The sequence below is a fragment of the Phacochoerus africanus genome, chromosome 3, assembly GCF_016906955.1.
Source record: "Phacochoerus africanus isolate WHEZ1 chromosome 3, ROS_Pafr_v1, whole genome shotgun sequence".
NCBI lineage: Eukaryota > Metazoa > Chordata > Mammalia > Artiodactyla > Suidae > Phacochoerus > Phacochoerus africanus.
The window spans coordinates 27078448-27095491 of NC_062546.1; the positions used below are offsets into that span (position 1 = coordinate 27078448).

Below are 17044 nucleotides of genomic sequence, written 5' to 3' on the forward strand. Positions count from 1 at the left end.
TGAAAGAAGACGGAGGTTCAGCGAAGCAGAAAGAAGGTCTTGGAATATATAAGGCCTGTTCCAGATGGCAGGTGCGACTCTGTGGCGGCTCTGCACTAACAGTTGGAGATTGTGCACAGGGGTGGAGAAGAGGCAGGTGCTACATTGAGTCCCCTGCGCCTTGTTTATGTATTTATTTATTTATGGGGGGGGGGGTCTCATCCCTCTGCCCCATCCAGGCCTACAGAGCTCAAGGCAACTATGGGGATAAAAATTCTGGTGTGAATCTTTACTTTGGTGTTCTTGTGGTTTTGGTTTCCAGTCTGCAGTGGGTAGTATTCACAGTGGAGAGAAATTCAAATACTGTCCTTGTCCCATTCAAGTAATAGGTCCTCTCAGCCATCTGATTGCCCTTTACAAACTATGACGGACTTTTCTTGGGAATTCTGAGGAGAGAATTTCTGGATATTTGGGTGAGGGCCTTCATTCTGGTTTTCTATTATTTTCATTCTCTCAATTTAGTTTGCTTTTTAAATTTCTTCTCTCTGCTTTCCTTTCCCTGTAAGGACCCTTTACAGGAAAGCTGACTTGGGTCTTCTTTTAGCCCTGCCAGGAGTTGGAGTGAGACTTTGTGGGAAGCCCCTCCAAACTGCTACCCCCATTCCCCAAACCTCAGTCCTGCCTTAATTTATTCAAGTATGGTTTGAGGCACAAGAGGAACAGCCTCGGTTCCAGACGTTGGGAGGAGCATGCAGCTAATATTTGCAGGAGCTTTTGCTTTTAATTGCAGCACTTAGTCGGCTGGTCCAGATGGGATGGAGCAGTATCCTCACATTTGCCTGTGCGATCGACCCCCTGAAGTTCCGGGCTCCCATACAAGTGGTAGCCAAAGCTGTGTTTCCCCAGGGGTGGGTTCTGCTCACTGACTTCCTCCTCTGTTGGCAATCTTGCTGATTTTCACTCTTTGTTGAGAGCTGTACCAAAAGGGCTCCTCCTGAGAACTTTTTCTACAAGTTTTCTTCTACTGTAGCAACCCAGTTGAGAAATGTCCCTGTCATTTAGCCACATTTTCTTAATCATGGCCTTGTTGTTGCTGGAAGGCATATGCCACTAATATAGTGATGGTGGCGCACTAAATGGCACCCTGGGGACCTGAAATGGTAATAAGCCCGCCTTGATAAGTGTATAACTTAGTACCAGCAAGTGACTTCCAAGTTCCAGTGGCGATGACAGAACTGCAGACCATTAGCAATTGGACCTCACCTGCCATCAAGAGCAGGAGTCCATTTAATTGGCTTAGTGGGGAGACAGGCAAGATTCAGTCCGATTCAGGCGCTCACCTCAGGGATGAGTCCCCACGACAGCCCATGAGACCACCCAGGCAGGGCCTGGGAAGATATGCTCGTGTCCCTGAGTAGGTCTATAGCCCTGGACACAGCAGTCCTCCTTGTGCTGCACATTCAAATCATTTAAGGAAACTGAGGAAGCCAGAAAAGACCTACCAAGGGATGACCTGCTTAAGTAGCAATTAATTTTGTGAGGGAGGACTTAAATAGGATGTCAGGACGCTGGGCACTCTTTCTGTCTGTATCCTGCATTAAGTCTCTGGGCAGGTGTTTTGAATTCATACACTTTGAATTCATTCATAATGTCGCCAAATAAAATTCTCTTGTTCCCACCATTAGGAAAATAGGCCTTCAGTAGAGAAGAAAATGTTAATACGTTAGGCCCAGCAGCACAGGGCATGTCGATATTCATTATCCAGTGCCAGTTTCCTTACTAGCTCCCTCCCTGTCTCAATCATGGAGACATTCTCATCAGCAGTTCTCAAAATCTGCCATGCATTAGAACCATCTGCGGGGCCTATGAAAACCCTCGGAGTGTCAGGTCGGTAGGTCTGGCGTGGGACCTGAGAATTGCATTTCTCACAAGTTGCCACATGATGGCTAGGAACCACACTTTGTGGACCACTCTTATAAATTTTCTGGAATACGAGCCTTACTTAAGGAGACATTCGGTGAGTTCCTCAGTGACTTGTAACCTGGCCTTTAGTTTAGAACCCAGATGACCTGGTTTTAAGGAAGGTGGTGATAGCCAAAGAAGTTTGTAGCTCCATGATTTTTTTTTTTTTTTTAAAGCTATTACCATGTCTGGTTTTGTTGGCCTGAGTCTGGCTGGCTGTTTTGGAGTTAGCTGGTTCAAAAGGATGTACTGTGTTACCATGGCAATATTCTTCCCCACTCAGGAAGGCCCCAGAGGTTGGTCCTGCACAACTGACCGTGTGTTTTTCATGGCTTTTCCCATGGGGTGCTACAGGGTTCCATTCCATCACTCCTGGTTGGCTTTCCCAGGAAGCCCGGAATAGTCTAGAGGCTTCAGCCCCCTCTTTATCCAGCCTGTAAATGAAGTGAGCTTGCTTTGTCAACTCAGGGCCCTGCTTGCTTAGGGCCATGGATCAGATTAGGCTAATTTGGGTACAAAGCAGAGGGGGTCGGCAGGGGCATCCCAAGGCTACGGGAAAGGTGCTTTCTGTTCCCTTAATTAGCAGCTCTAGCCTTGTAGTACTGTGTGTGGATTCTCGGCCAGGAAAGGCGTGCCTCTCCTGCGGCATTTAGCATGAAGGTGATTACCTCTATGGAGGCAGGGCATGGCAGAGATGTCTGTGGCACGTGACTGCCGTGGGAGCCCTTTGTTCTCTTCCCAGGGTTCTCCTTGAAGGCCACACAGATACCCCCAGTGTTCCTCCCTCAGGGTCCAGTACACATGGTGTCCAGGTGGCCACAGCTCACCAGAGGACAGTTCAAGGTGTGGCTCTGCCAACCTCGTGTGGTTTGAATTCTGATTGCTGCCGGCCGTCTCCTTTCCTGTGTTCACCTCTGCAGTTAAGAGAGATTACAGGACCCAAGTTTGCACATCAGGGGAAATCGCAATCAGTTTTTAGATTGGTTATTATCCAAACTCTGGGATAATTTTATGGCCCCCTTGGGCCAGGTACGAAGCTATTGGTTACCTGTGTCTGCCTATGAGTGGAGGTGGGAGGCCAGGGCAGAGGCAGGCCAGGCACTGGACAGTGTGTTTTGCTGTTTAATCTGGGTGGCTGAGTTATACCTGGACTTTAGGAAAGCTCATTCCAGGTTGGTGTGACAGCCTTAGCATGTTGTTTAGGAATCGCATTAATAATTAAAAATTAAGACTCTGCATCTCTTCTGATGGTGGGTCCTCTGTAACCTGGATGGATCAGAGGAACAGAAGATAAGAACAGATTCCTAAGCACAGAATGTTCAAGCTCAGGGAGTCCCAAGGGAAGAGATGAGCATAAACAAGCCTGCATGTGGCAGGTGCCTGACTTACATTCTTACCTGATCCTTGGAACATCCAACTAGGACTTTTTAGGCTCATTTTACAGATGTGAGGAAATTGAGTTGTAAAGAGGTCAAGGTCACATGCCCAAGGTCACCACGCTGGTTAGGGGGGCAATTTCCATCTCATCTATCTAAAATGTTATTTTTTACCAGATTGTTTTCTTTCTCCCTTCCCACCACATTTTATCTATTTTTTCCTGACGTATCTATGTTCTGGTCTGAAACAATTTTGAGCAGAGAGGTCCATTCACTTATAAGCAGCCAAACCCACCATTTACACCTCTGGACTCAGATTCACAAGACATGGACTGCTTGCCCTATTATACTTTTATTTTCCTTTTGGCCACAGCCACAGCAGGTAGAAGTTCCCCTGGCCAGGGACCAAACTCGCAGCAGAGCAATAACTAGAGCCACAGCAGTGACAATGCCAGATACCAGGGAACTCCCATTTTACTTTTTAAGAATATAGTTTTAAAAATTAAGTTTAGGGAGTTCCCCTCATGGCTCATTGGAGACGAATCTGACTAGCATCCATGAGGAAACAGGTTCTATCCCTGGTCTTGCTCAGTGGGTCAAGGATCCAGCAGTGCTGTGAGCTGCAGTGTTGATTGCAGACAGGCCTTTATTGCTGTGGCTGTGTCGTAGGCTGGCAGCTATAGCTCTGATTCAGCCCCTAGCCTGGGAACTTACATATGCTGCAGGTACGGCCCTAAAAAGCAAAATAATAATAATAATAATAATTTTAACAGACTCACAGAAAAGTGCATAGGTTGTAAGTGTTCGGATCAATGGCTTTTTAGAAACTGAACACACCTGTAAAACCACTACCCAGATCAAGAAATAAAAACCCAGATATGTTTCCATTCTCGAGGTTCATTTGTTTGCTAATGTGAACCTCTGGTTAGAAGTGTATTATAACTGGCCCATCATAATATTTGTCCCATCCAACTTTATCACAACAGTATTTGGCCATCTCCTGAATGCTGGTAGTTACAAGTCAGCTTATGAATTAGTTACTGATGAGCCCAGGACTTAAGAGGGGGACTTCAGATACCCTCAAGAAAGAGGAATTCCTCTGTGACTCAGCAGGTTCAGGACCTGGTGTTGTCACTGCAGTGGCTCATTTCGCTGCTGTGGTGTGGGTTCGATCCCTGGCCCCAGAACCTCCACATGCTGTGGGCGTGGCCAAAAGGAAAAAAAAGAAAGATCACGGTAACTTCTGAGGGGGTTTAAGAGTAGAAGAGTCAGGGAGTTCCCGTCGTGGCGCAGTGGTTAACGAATCCGACTAGGAACCATGAGGTTGCAGGTTCGGTCCCTGCCCCTGCTCAGTGGGTTAACGATCCGGCGTTGCCGTGAGCTGTGGTGTAGGTTGCAGACGCGGCTTGGATCCCGCGTTGCTGTGGCTCTGGCGTAGGCCGGTGGCTACAGCTCCGATTCAACCCCTAGCCAGGGAACCTCCATATGCCGCGGGAGCGGCCCAAGAAATAGCAACAACAACAACAAAAAGACAAAAAAAAAAAAAGAGTAGAAGAGTCATGGAATTTTATAGTTCATCTCACAAGTGAAGCTCAGGGAGGTTGAAGAGTTTGCCCACAGTCTCACGGCAAACAGGCAGCTCTTCACACACGCACGCACCCCACCCACGCCAGGTTTGTGCTGAGATGTCCCCATTGAAATGGATCCTGACTAGGAAGAAAGCCACTGGCAAGAGGGTCTGTACAGGGCCTGTGAGGTCACCAGCCAGGATCGTCATTCATGGACACTGCCTACTAGTTGTAGGGTATGGTCCCAACGCCCCAAGTACCCTTCCTCTCCCATCTGCTCTCAAGTGGGCCACTGGCAAAGCGACAGCCCTGCTGTCCTTTTGTGGCATGCTGAAAAAGTTGCTGGATAAAACCAAACCCTGTGTGTAGCCAGAATGTGTTTTGAGTGAGCGTCCTATTCAGCATGGCCTCTATTCTCCTCAGACGACAAAGATCCTAAGCCAGCTCTGCCACTTACCAGCCACCATCCCACAGGCAGGTCCTGGCCCTAACAGTCTCCCAGGCTTGCTGCGATGTGCAGCCCTAGCCTAGAGAGGGGAAACTTGGCGATTGGCAGAGCACTTCTTAATGACAATATTTATCCAACAGTTCCTGTGGGCCGGGCTTGGTCCTAAGTGCTGCACACATATTTCATTCGCTCCTCTCTGTAGCTGCGGGAAAGGTGTTTCTGTTACCTCTATTTTCTAGATAAAGGGCCTGAGGCTCAGAGAAGCAAAATACCCTCTCAGGGTCACACAGCCACGTAAATGTCGGGGCCCCGGAGTTCCCACTGTGCCTCAGTGGTTGATGAACCCGACTAGCAACCATGAGGACGCGGTTCAACCCCTGGCCTCACTCAGTGGGTTAAGGATCCGGCGTTGCCGTGAGCTGTGGTGTAGGTTGCAGACGCGGCTCGGATCCTGCGTTGCTGTGGCTGTGGTGTAGACCAGCAGCTACAGGTCCAATTCAACCCCTATCCTGGGAACCTCCATATGCTGCGGGTATGGCCTTAAAAGGACAAAATAAAATAAAATAAATGACAGGGCCCTATTGAAACTGGAAAAGTGTCTAAACTACCCCACCTGGCTGCTGCTTATAACCAACCAGTCATTGGCAGGTATCTCTTGAGCCTGCTGTGTTTCTCCGATTGTCCTGGGGCTGGAGAGACAGCTGTGAGCCAACAGAAGAACCCACCCCACCCCAAAGAGCCCACATTGTTGAGTGGGACCCTTTGGAGAAGAACTCTCTCGGGGATTTGTGTTGGGGGCACTTTTAGAGAAAAGGCCTGCCTCCTTTCCCCCAGCCCCCCACCTCCCCGCTGCTCACGCTTCCTCTTTGAAACCCCTCAGAGCCTTCTGAGTCCCCACTTGGGGAGATGAGGGCAGAGAGCCCATGTCGCAGAGATCCTGGCACACCTTTTCAGGGGCAGCTGACAGCACTCATGCCAGCCCAATAAGAGCCTCGGGGGGCCCACAGCCACCCCACTCACGTGCCCCCGTCACCTCCACACGGCCCTGCGTCTGTTACTCTTTACATCGCCACACACAAAGAGCCCGGGTGCCGTTGCTGCCACTCAGCTGCTGGAGTGGGGAGGCGGGCAGCGGTAAAAAGCTTTTCTGAAAGGCCAGGGCGAGGCAGGAGTCGCCCAGGTGATCAGAGCCGTTCCCCTGGGACCCCAGCCCAGGACCACAGTGAAAGGTTACTGCTAATTGGCAAAAGCTCCTGATGGGGCCGCATCTATTTAGCACCCCCCCCCCACTCCCCAGAGACTTCCAGGACGGTCTTGGCACCGTGTGTGATTCGAATGCTCCCCGCCTGAGTCTGGCACAATCTGTCTGAAATTGTGAACATGGAGGCTCTTGGTTTTTTAATGCATAGTTTCGTTGTTGTTTCTCTCGGCCCATTGTTTCTGGTAGGTTTAGTAGCAGCAGCCACCCTGGCGGTGAAGCCCCCTCCCTGCGGCCCTCTCAGCAGCCTCCTGCCCCCCAGCCCCCGCCCAGACCTAGCATCGGAGGCCTTGCAGGGTCAGCGAGCAGCACCGTCCCTGCCCGCGACCCACTGCTGGCCGCAGGGCCCGGCTCTCACCCCGCCATCCTCCCTGACACTAACACAGCTTGTCCACCCTGTCGCAGGGGGCAGATGGCCTGTCGGAGCCCGAGGGCATCTCTCTGAAGCGGGTCGCTGTGGTGGAAGATTTCTTTGACATCATCTACTCGATGCATGTGGAGAGCTCAGCGGAGCCAGGCAAAGCCCCCAAGCACGCCGGGCAGAAGAAAACCTACCGAGCGGTGAGATTTCTGTCTCTTTGCCTCTGCTGGCAGCCCCAGGCCTTGGCAGGAGGCCATGGGCTCCGCACATGTTGGGCAGGGGGCGGGGCAGGGAGCTGAGGCGTGATGAAACGGCCTTTGGGGACCCAGGGGGGCACAGGGCAAGGGCATGGCAGCCAGAGACTGGCTCACGGGGCGAGGGGGCGGGCTCTGTGGTCTGAGCACAAAGGAGAAGCAGGTTGAAGGAGAGAGAGGGAGGGAAGGAGAGGGATGAGGGCAGGTGGAAAGCCCCCCTCTTCCTGGTTTCTGCTTCACTCCATCCCCCCACCCCATCCTGGGGCCTGCGGATTGGAAGTGGAGGCGGGGGTGGCTAAATAATAATAATCGGAAGAGCAAATGCTTCCATGGCATTTACTGTGTGCCAGGCCCATCCTAAATACTTTCTATGTGTGAGTTCTTTCGGTCCCCTATAACCCCCGGCAAGGCAATGCTGAAAGTTCCCCAGGGGAAGTCTGAGGACCTGGGCCCCACCCTCCAGGAGATCACAGTTCAATGTGGGGTGGGGAAGCGGAAAGCAAAACCAAGACCTGTGAAACAGAAATGTCTCCCAGACTAGCTTGGAGGGAACAAGAACCCAGGCACCGGGGCCTTCAGCAAGGGCGTCTCCAGACACCAGAGTTCAGTGCTAAGCCAGGGGGGACTCCATGGGGAAAGTGGCAGCTAAGCTAGCAGTCTAAGCTCTGGGTGGGCAGAAGGGAGCCGAGGAAGCTGTCTAGGCTGGAAACATCACACGTGGGGTGGTGGCAGGGACGGTAGCCAGAGCAGGAGGGCCTGCCTGAGTTCTGGTCCCGTCCCCTTGTTGACACCCATTGCCATGGCTCACGCACAGCTCTGGCTTGTCTGGTGCCTGCCACTAAACTGGTAAAGCCAAGTACTTTGTGTTCATTCAAGCCTCACAGCAATCTTGTGACGGAGGCACCGTGGCCCATTTCACAGTTAAGGAAACTGAGACCCAGAGAGTTAATAAGACCACACAGCACTGAAGTGCCAGTCAGCCAGTATCCCGGTCCCCCTCTGTGCTGACTTTCTCCCTGGCTTCCTAGAGACCTGCCCCTCTCTCTCACTGGGCTTCCTCACCCAAGGTGGACGCGAACCCCTCCGAGTGCTTTTATAAACAGCCTTGGAGTGCAGTGGAGGTGGCCTGTATAAGTCTATAGTTTCACTATATGGCCTGATGTTTTTTAAAAAACTTACAATCTGGTTTGTCCTTGTCCTCAGAAAATGGCCTTGGCCCCAGATGAAGGCTGGACCCACGTGCTAGGGACCTCAGAGGGCTGAGGGTTGGGCTGAGGGAGGCCGGAGAGGATGGTGCCATCCGCCCCAGCCCAGCCTGTTTCTCGGCACTTGCACGTTAGGCAACGACTTGTGCGAAGGGAGTTCTGAGGGTTTTTCAGCTGGAGGGCCACCGACAAGGGAGGGCTACCCGAGCCTGGGCCTGTGTGGGCCGCTTGGTGGTGGTGAGACCCCACAGAGGTTCTCAGCATTGAATTTGCCAGCGCCAGGAGTCGGCACGTGCCAGGCTCTGCGCTCAGCACGTCCCCTGCACCAGCTCTCCGAGCCAACACGTGGATGGAGCTTGTGCCGATAAAGCAGGTGCTACTGTCACCCCCATTTCACAGAGGAGGCAAACGAAGCCCAGAGAGATGAGTAAACCTGCCTTGAGGTCACCCAGCTGACACTCAGAGCCAGGCAGCTGGCCCCTGAGCCCCACATGCCCTGCCTCTCTCCAAACCGCCTGTGGTCAGCTAGCGAGCCTGCTGACTCGCTTGTCGAAGCAGACAGGCTTCGGCCAACCAGACCACGTGATTTCCCTGGTCGCCTCGGCACCCAGCCCCAAGCCTCGCCCTCAGGCCCTTCCTGGGTGTTCATGAAGCCTGGGGTCTCTGAGCTGCTGGCTGTGGGGAGGGCGGGCCTGGGCTGCTCCCACCAGGCTTTGCATCTCTGCGCCAAGCGGACATCCAGCCCTTGGCTCTGCACTTCCTGGCTGCTCGTCCATGTGCCCGCCGCGTGCCCCACTTCCCGCTGCCCAGCCTGGAGCTGGCACATGACTGGCAGTGAGCCAGCTGGGCTGCGCACAGAGCTGGAATTTCAGCAGCAGGGCCAAGGCTGAGGGAGCAGGCCAGGCCCTCCTGCAGCGGGTGTGAGGCCAAGGGGGCTGCCGCACCTCCTTCCTCCCCTGTGTGCCTCCACTCCCTCCCCCCTCCCCTTCCCCATCTGTCACCCTTCTTGTGCCACCCCTTTCCTTTTTGGGGAGGGCAGGGTGGTGCCTGGATGCTTTTGTCCTCCTCTTTTCACCTGCTCCCATTTTCCTCAACCCAAGCCTCACTCTTTAGCCCCATCCCTGCCTGTGGAAAGAGACCTCCGTGCTGATGGCTGCAGAGAGGCACAGCCTGGCCCTGCGGGGTCGGCATCAGGCCCTTGGGAAAGGTTTTTGGACCTGTGTGTATTTTGCCAAACCTGAATCCTGGGATGGCCCTGCTGTCTCTGGGGGTACCTGGGACCTTCCGGATTCTTATGGGTCTGGGGTGCCTGAGGGAGCAGCGGACTGGAAAGGAGATGGGCAGGCTTGTTCAGGGCATTAGAGGAGGCATGGTCTTCCGTGGGGAAAGAACTTTGTAGCACCTACCACTGTCTAGCAATGGATGCAAGAGGGCAGGTAGTGAGCTTTCTGAGCCAGGGGTGGGTGGCCATTTACAACGGGCAGTACAGGGGTTTCCCATCCTGCTTTGCTTTGTCTCTGATGCAGTGTGACCTGAGGCCCAGAGGATCCCAGGAAGTCTTGCCAAGGCAGGGGTCTGTGTCCTGCAAAGTTCTCTGAACCCATATAGAGGACTGGTCCTTTTCCAAGGGGCATGTCTGGTGTCTGCACCCATCGGAGTTGGGACGAGCCCCTGTGCTTCCTTCACCTCCCCCAGGGTGCTGGTAGGCTAGATCAGGTTCGGGAGTCCTGAGCTGGCTGCCCAGACCACTTCGGAGTTGGGGCCAGATGTGGTCAGCAGCTGCTCCAGGCCCACCACGTGCTAATCCACCCGCAGGGCAGAAGGAGGATCTTGTAAAGTGGTGCAAATCCCCCCAATTGGCCTCATCTGTCTTTGTCGGCCTCTGAGTTGGGGAGCGAAAATGGGCCCTTGCAAGTCAGCGACTCTGCAAATAGCTTTTGCTCTCCCTGCCAGGGAAATCTCGCTCAGTTTTTACCACTAAGAAAAATGTAAAAGGCAGATTCATGTGCCGGTCCCCATGTCCAGGCAGGAGGCCCTAGAGCAAGGCAACAGGCAGCCCAGGGCCGCTGTGGGGCGGGGGCAGGGGTCAGGGGTCCCGGAGCTTTCCCTTCTTAATCTCAGCAGCTGCGTCTTGATCCCTTTCATGTTTGGGGCTTCAGGATAAGAATCTGTTTCCAGGACTGTGTCTGTAGCTCTAACACTCTCTGAAAACCACCGTCCTACTGACTAGGGCACCTGCCCGCCTCGTTCCAATGCATCCTGTGGTCTTGTGGCCTTGGGCACATGTGCCGTCAAACAGAAGTGGAGGTCCCATTTCTCATATGGCCACAGCAGGAGCGTGAACCAAAAGGTGCCTGCAGGAGGTTGGAAACCCTGGCGGGGGAAGGCCTGCTCCTCCAAGGGGCTCCCCACAGCAGCGTGGAGCTGGGCTCTGCATTTACTGACTTCCCAGGGAGCGCTTAGGCTGCATACAGTCCAGCCGTGCAGGCCAGGGCTTCTCTTCCTGGCCCTTGGACAGCTCCAAGCCTCAGGGACTTCTCACCCACCCCACCTCAGTCCACCCCACCCTCCCCTCCGTGGGACCCAGGGCCAGGAGGTGTGTGCCCAGTGCACCCCTTCCCAGTGGCACACCGGCCAGCCTTTGCATGCTGTTGGGTCCCTGTTGAGGCCAGGAGGGCTGAGGCTGCCACTCTGACCCCTGGGCAGGGCCCTCTCTGAGAACCATCCCTGCATCCTCAGGGGGCCAGGTGGCAGGCAGGGCCTCTGCCCATGCCAGGAGCAGCCCTCAGCAGAGCAGCCAGCTAGGAAGGCTCTCCCTGAGCCCCGCAGAAACTCCCTCTCTGGCTAGCCCTGAGCACGTGCACTCCATAGAGTCAAGTAGGGCTTTCCCTATGGTATGGGCCTTTTTTCCCCTCCCAGCAGACTGTCACCCTCCTCCCCCACGTCCTCGGCTCAGCTCTTCTGTGGCCTGACCTGGGATGCTACACCTCGGGCGCCTAGGAGGTCATCTTTTGGCCCAAGTCAGCCCCAGCCCTCTACTTGGCCTGGTGGTGTCCTTCCTTATTGCCTATTTACTCCTACAGCCGCTAGCCCCTCAGCAGGGCCCATCCCTGCCTCCCCTACAGGCCTGAGGGGGACCCGCCACCCTTAAGGCTTCCAGGTAGCTCCTGGCTGGGGATGAAGATGTCCACGTGTGCGTGGCAGGAGAACCCCGTGCCTCAGCGCTCACACCTGAGGAGGATGGGCCATCCACTGGCTCCAGTCAGAGAGCAGGGGTTTGCCCTTGTCCCTGACCTCCAGAGGAAGGCAATCAGACAGGGAATTTGGAAGGGAGATAACTCATCAAGGAGCCTGCCTGCTCCGCAGAGCATCAAATCAGCTGAGAAATAACAATTGTGTCACCAAAATTAACTCTGCATTTGCAGCCGGCCGCCAGGCAGGAGTGGCCCCTGGAGCTCCGCTGGCAGCAGAGCTGAAGCCAGTTCTCTGAGGGCCTGCCCGCAGGCAACCAGGAGCCCCGGGCACCGCCCCACCCCACCCACTCTGCCCCACCCTACCCTGCTTCCTAGCCACCACGGGGATGGAGCAGGGCACCCCTGCATCCTGAAGGAGCAGACCAGGTACTGTCCTGGAGAGCGGCCCCCTCCTGCAGCGGGCTGGCCAGAGCCCTCGGCAACTTTCCCAGCTGGGCTGCGGCGAGGACGGCACAACGCTGGGGCGATGCTGCCCCTTAGTGGAGAGGAGCGGGAGGGCCCTGGGATCTGGGAAACCTGGGAAAACCAGCAACTGGGTGGCTAACCACTGGCCTGGCCAAGCAACCTGGCTCCAAGAGGTCCCTCTGGCCCCCTCAGGCAGCCAATCCAGGGCCAGTGGGTTTCCCAAAATCCAGAGCAAGAGGAGAGGACTGAGCTTCTGGGCCCACACCCGCTCCTGCTCAGTCCCCACCCAGCAGCTTTCTTGTGTCCCTTCTCTTCCCTTTCACTTGCCCTCCCCCACGGCTCATGCTTTCTCTCTGGTGGGGGGAGGCCCTCAGAGGCAGCTCTGGGGGGTGGGGGTGGCCTGGAGTTTGGGCTCTTGTCTGGCATTGCTCTAAAGAGCTGTGTGACCTGGGGTGAATTGGTTTACCTCTCTGGGCCTTGTGACTGTGTCTGGAACATGGGGGATCCCTAAGAGCTGTCCAGTTTGAAAAATCTGATCCCTTGGCATCAGCCTTTTACAGCTTTCCCGATCTGTGAGTAGGTCAAGGAATAGTTTAGAGAGCCTTGGCTCTGTTTATAGGCCTGGAGCTGGTAGATTTATAACTGGGGCTCAGTTTATCCGCCTCAAGAGCAGAGCAGTGTTTATCAGCTCAGTCTTCAGTAGCCGTAAGGAAACCTTGTGAGAGGGATAGTACTTACTTATGAGAACATAGGTTAAAGATGTGATAACATTTCAAAGTTTTGCTTTTTCAACTGTTAAGCTTTTTTAATTCAAAATTTTGAAACTAATAGTATTCTGCAAAAGTACCAACTCTTTTCCATGGCTGAGACTCTAAGACAGGTGCCTCTCGCTCCTCAAATCCCTGCCTTTCCCGGCAAGGGCCGAATGCTTGTCACCAAGGCACAGCCTTTGATGACCTGGCCACCAAGCCTCCTCCCCACGGATCCACGTAACAGCGAACCTCCTCTCTCCCCCAGATCGCAGAGACCTACGCCTTCCTTCCGCGAGAGGCCGTGACCCGGTTCCTAATGAGCTGTACAGAGTGTCAGAAGAGGATGCACTTTAATTCCAACGGCCTGGAGCCCAAAGGTAGGGGAGGTGGTGGGTGTGCTGGAGGCTTAAGGGAGGCTCTGCAGGGAGGGGCTGTCCCCCGACGGGCCTGCCCTTTGCTGGCACCGACTGAAAAGTGCATGGCCAGCAGTCGTCACAATTCCCAAAGGCCAGCATGAGTCCATGGAGCTGCCCAGAAAGCCTCATTTTAGGTTTTTTTTTTTTTAAACTTCTTTTTAAATGTCAAGTTTCACTTAAAAACAGTACATTCCTCCCCACTGCCCTTCAAGACTCTCTTCTCCCACCAAGGTTCTAGAAGGAAATGGCCACCTTACCCTGTTCCCTAAGCTCTGTAATTCTTGCCACCCAGGCTTCACCCCGGGCAGTGTCCGCATGGATCCGGTCTCACTGAGGACAGGAACACAGCCCTCGCTGCGCCCCCCCACCCTGTAGTAGCAGGCCTGCGGTCAGGAGGCCTCCCTACCACTGTTAGTTCCCCACCTCCCCACCCCTCAGGGCACACTCAGATCTATGGGATTGGCTAGTTTAAAATGCCCTTTAACCTAGTAACCAAGCCACCTCCCCATGGCTTGTGACCAGCCAAAGGTGGTCCCTTGGTTCAGCAGCCACGCTCTCCAGCCCTGCCCTGCCCAGAGAGATGCAGCAAGGACCCCCCCCCACAACCTCATCCTGAACGTCCAGAGGTCTGGGAAGTCTAGGCGGTCTGTTCGCAGCTGACTTTGGCGCCGTGAGATGGGCTGATGTGTGGCTGGTGTGATTATAACTCAGCCCCGAGAAATGATACCTGGAGGGGCCCCTTACCACGGCTTCTAGGCTGTACCTGGGCATCAGGCCTGCAAAGGTCGCCGAGGTCAGAGGGTGTTTGCCTGGGGATGGAAGCAGATTCCGAATGAAGGGCGAGCCATTTACTCAGGTGGTGTCCCAGTGGTGTCCACCGAGGCTGTGGGGACACCAATCATGAAGCCCAGCGACAACAAAGGAATTGGAGCCTATGCATTGAGTTGGGGCTCCCCTCCTCTTTGAGTCCCTGATGTGACTTCTGACAGCAGCTACCTCACTGATCCAAAGGCCTTCCTGTCTGTGGGGGCCATTAGGCCACAGCCACTTCCATGAGCTCCCTGGAGAGCCGCTAAAAGTATGAGGGCCGGGAATTAATCCAGTTGATCCCTCATAAGTGTTGTGTTCATGGTTTAAGAGCAGGGGCTCCAGGGCTGCACTGGATGGGCTCAAATCTCAGCTCTGCCGCTCAATAGCTATATGTCCTGAACAAGTGACTTCCCCTCTGTGAGCCTCAGTTTCCTCATCTGTGAAATGGGTTAATGGTGCCTGTCTAGAGAAGCTGATGAAATTTGAGAGCTGATCCCTGTACCTGGCACGGGGGGCTGCCATGCAGCAGCAGTGATCAGTGATAACATCCAGGGACCGAGTGAGGCCCCTGTTCCATGTGGCCTGGCTTTGGCTGAGTGGGTTCAACCCCTGTGCCAGGATGACACTTTGGTACTTGCAGATGGGTCAGGAGGCTTTCCCAGCTTCACTGCCCCCTCTTCTACCCCCGCACCACCACTGGCCAGGTCTAGGGCCATGGTGATGGCTGCTTCTGCCCTTCCCACCCATCTGCCCATCCCCGCCTGTGCTGTTCTAGTCGTTTCCATAACAACTGGCAGAGTCAGACACAGAACCGCTCTCCTGGGGGAACAGAGGCAGGCCAAGAGGGGCTGCGTTTGTGGGCTGCTCCAGGGTGTCTGCAGGCTCCATCTATGCTGCTCCCTTCTCTCCGCTGCTGTGGAGGACGACCGAGCCCCCACCCTCGCTCCCCAGTGAAGGTGGCGCGTGGTCTCCAGGGCGGCATCTGAGGAGGATGCCGAGCACAGCAGCAGCTGGCTTCTTCTCCTGCTGCCACTACCGGGTCCCCAGCCCCAGGGAGGAAGTGGGGGGACGGAGGGAGGTGGAGAGGGAGAAAGCACATGTGCCGGCTTCATGGGCCCTGTGCTGGAGCCTCTCTGTCCCGGGGTTTGCTCCGGCAGGACAGAGGGCAGGCGGAGTAAGGCTGCACCATGCCCATCCTCAGGTGGAGGCTCCTTCCTTGTTCCCAGGAGAGGAGCTTCCTGTACACGGAGAGGAGGAGATACTGAGGGAGCAGGAGACTGCGTGACCTCAGTGTCTCAGAAGTGGGCTTAGGGTCTGGCAGGCCTGGGTGTGCCATCCCACTCCCTGCTATATGCCCCTCAGCAGGTTCAGGGACCTCTCTGTTCAACTGCTTGTAACACCTCTTAGGATCCTGTAAGGTTGTCTGTCTCTGGTTACAGCTGAGGAAAGGCAGAGAGAGGTGGTTCCGCGAAATCGCTTGTCCGAGGTCCCCAGAAGGGAGGAGAACTTACCTTCCCATCAGTGAATGGGAAGAACGCTCCCCTCTCGGGTTTTCACGAGGACTCTTGAATTAAAGGAGCCCGTTCTGTAGGGCACCACCATCCCACCCCCATGTTGTTGCCCCACCCGAGGCACAAGACTGCCAAGATCTAGGTGTCTCTTGGGGAGACACACGGTCACCCCGGGTCCACAACCTGGCCTCTGGGCAAAAGAGAAGGCTTTTGTTTCTGGAGGTTTCCAGTGAGTCTGAAAGGCCCCTCTGCCTGCTTAATGGCTGAGGCCTTAGTGTCTGGACCACCCTAGGCAGCTAGCAGTCCTTTCTCCTGCCCCAGCCGAGAGCCTGAAGATCCTGTCTCCACCTGCCATCCCAGCCCTCTGGATGCAGTCAGCTGCACCCCTGCCATGCCTGCCTTCCCTCCTCCCCTGCCCGCCCGCCCTCTGGGAAACCCGAGCCCACCCCAGGCCCCAGGTTCCTGTCCCAGGAAGGTAGGGCAGGAGCGAGACAGAGAACAGGATGGAGACTTCTCAAGGGGCTGCTGCGAGAACCTTTGCTTCCTGGCCTTGTGTTAGAAAGAAAGAAAGGAAGCAGAGCAGCCTCCCCTGCTTCGTGGTTTGTCCCCTGCAGAGTGGAGGCCTGGACGGTCCTGTGCCCTCCCCCAGAGCCAGGAGCACAAACAAAGGAGGCCGCCGAGGATCAGGAAGTCTGAGGATGGGAAATTCCAGGGCCTCCTGGCTCCACGCTCTTCTTCAACCAGCCCCTGAGCCGGGCGGAGAGGAGACAGAGATGAGAATGGGGTGTGTCTTGGGCCCAGCCCTGGCTGCTGGGGAACGGGGCCTCTGGGGCATGTTTCACTGTTCTTTGATGTGACAAAATATGGCTGTGGCTGCAGACTAGGAGTTAGCAGTGGGCAACGCAAGTTACCTGCCCAAGGGTCTCTTCCCCAGCGAGAGCCTCCTGTGCAGGTGGTGGCACCTTGGCAGCCAGGCCCGGGTTCCTCTGTGTGCTTTCCAATCCCTTCCCTGCCTGATCCCCCTTTTCTGTCCTTCCCCATGTGACCCCATTCCAGCTTGTTCCTCTGCCCCTGCAGCCTTTCCTGTGCTGGCCTGTCCTCTTTTGGCTCTCCTACCTGCTCGCTGTGTGACACGGGGTGGTTGCAAAGTCTCCCCACGTGCTGTTGCCTTATCTGTAAAATGAGGGTCTGAACACTAGCGCCCACCTCACGAGTTCTTGGGAGCATCGCGCAGGAGGGTCTGCCTGGAGCTGTGGTCTGAGTGCTTGACCGGAAGTCCTGTTGCAATCCTCTCTCCACAAAGCTGCCGGGACCTTTTCCAGAGCCCTGTGAGTGCTTCTGCCTTGGAGCCCTAATGACCATCCCTCTGCACCCCCTACCCCCGACTGTCCCCACCCTGAACGCACACACATCCTCACTCCTTGAAGAGGTGCTGACCTGTCGATTCCCCTCCCTGGGGGAGAGGTTTTTCCACCACCTTCTGAG

At 55.1% G+C, this 17044-nt stretch overlaps 1 protein-coding gene across 3 annotated transcripts in view; it reads left to right on the forward strand.

Annotated features, from left to right (window-relative positions):
• The window catches only part of NOL4L (nucleolar protein 4 like), a 131679-nt gene that overhangs the window by 45342 nt on the left and 69293 nt on the right, over window positions 1–17044 (forward strand). For all 3 annotated transcript variants that reach the window (XR_007133874.1, XM_047771342.1, XM_047771341.1), the window contains exons 2-3: window positions 6997–7152; window positions 13088–13199. Coding sequence is in view for 2 of the 3 variants with exons in the window: in XM_047771342.1 (XP_047627298.1) it covers window positions 6997–7152; window positions 13088–13199 (268 nt within the window). In the remaining variant the exon portion in view is untranslated. The remainder of the gene's footprint in view (window positions 1–6996; window positions 7153–13087; window positions 13200–17044) is intronic.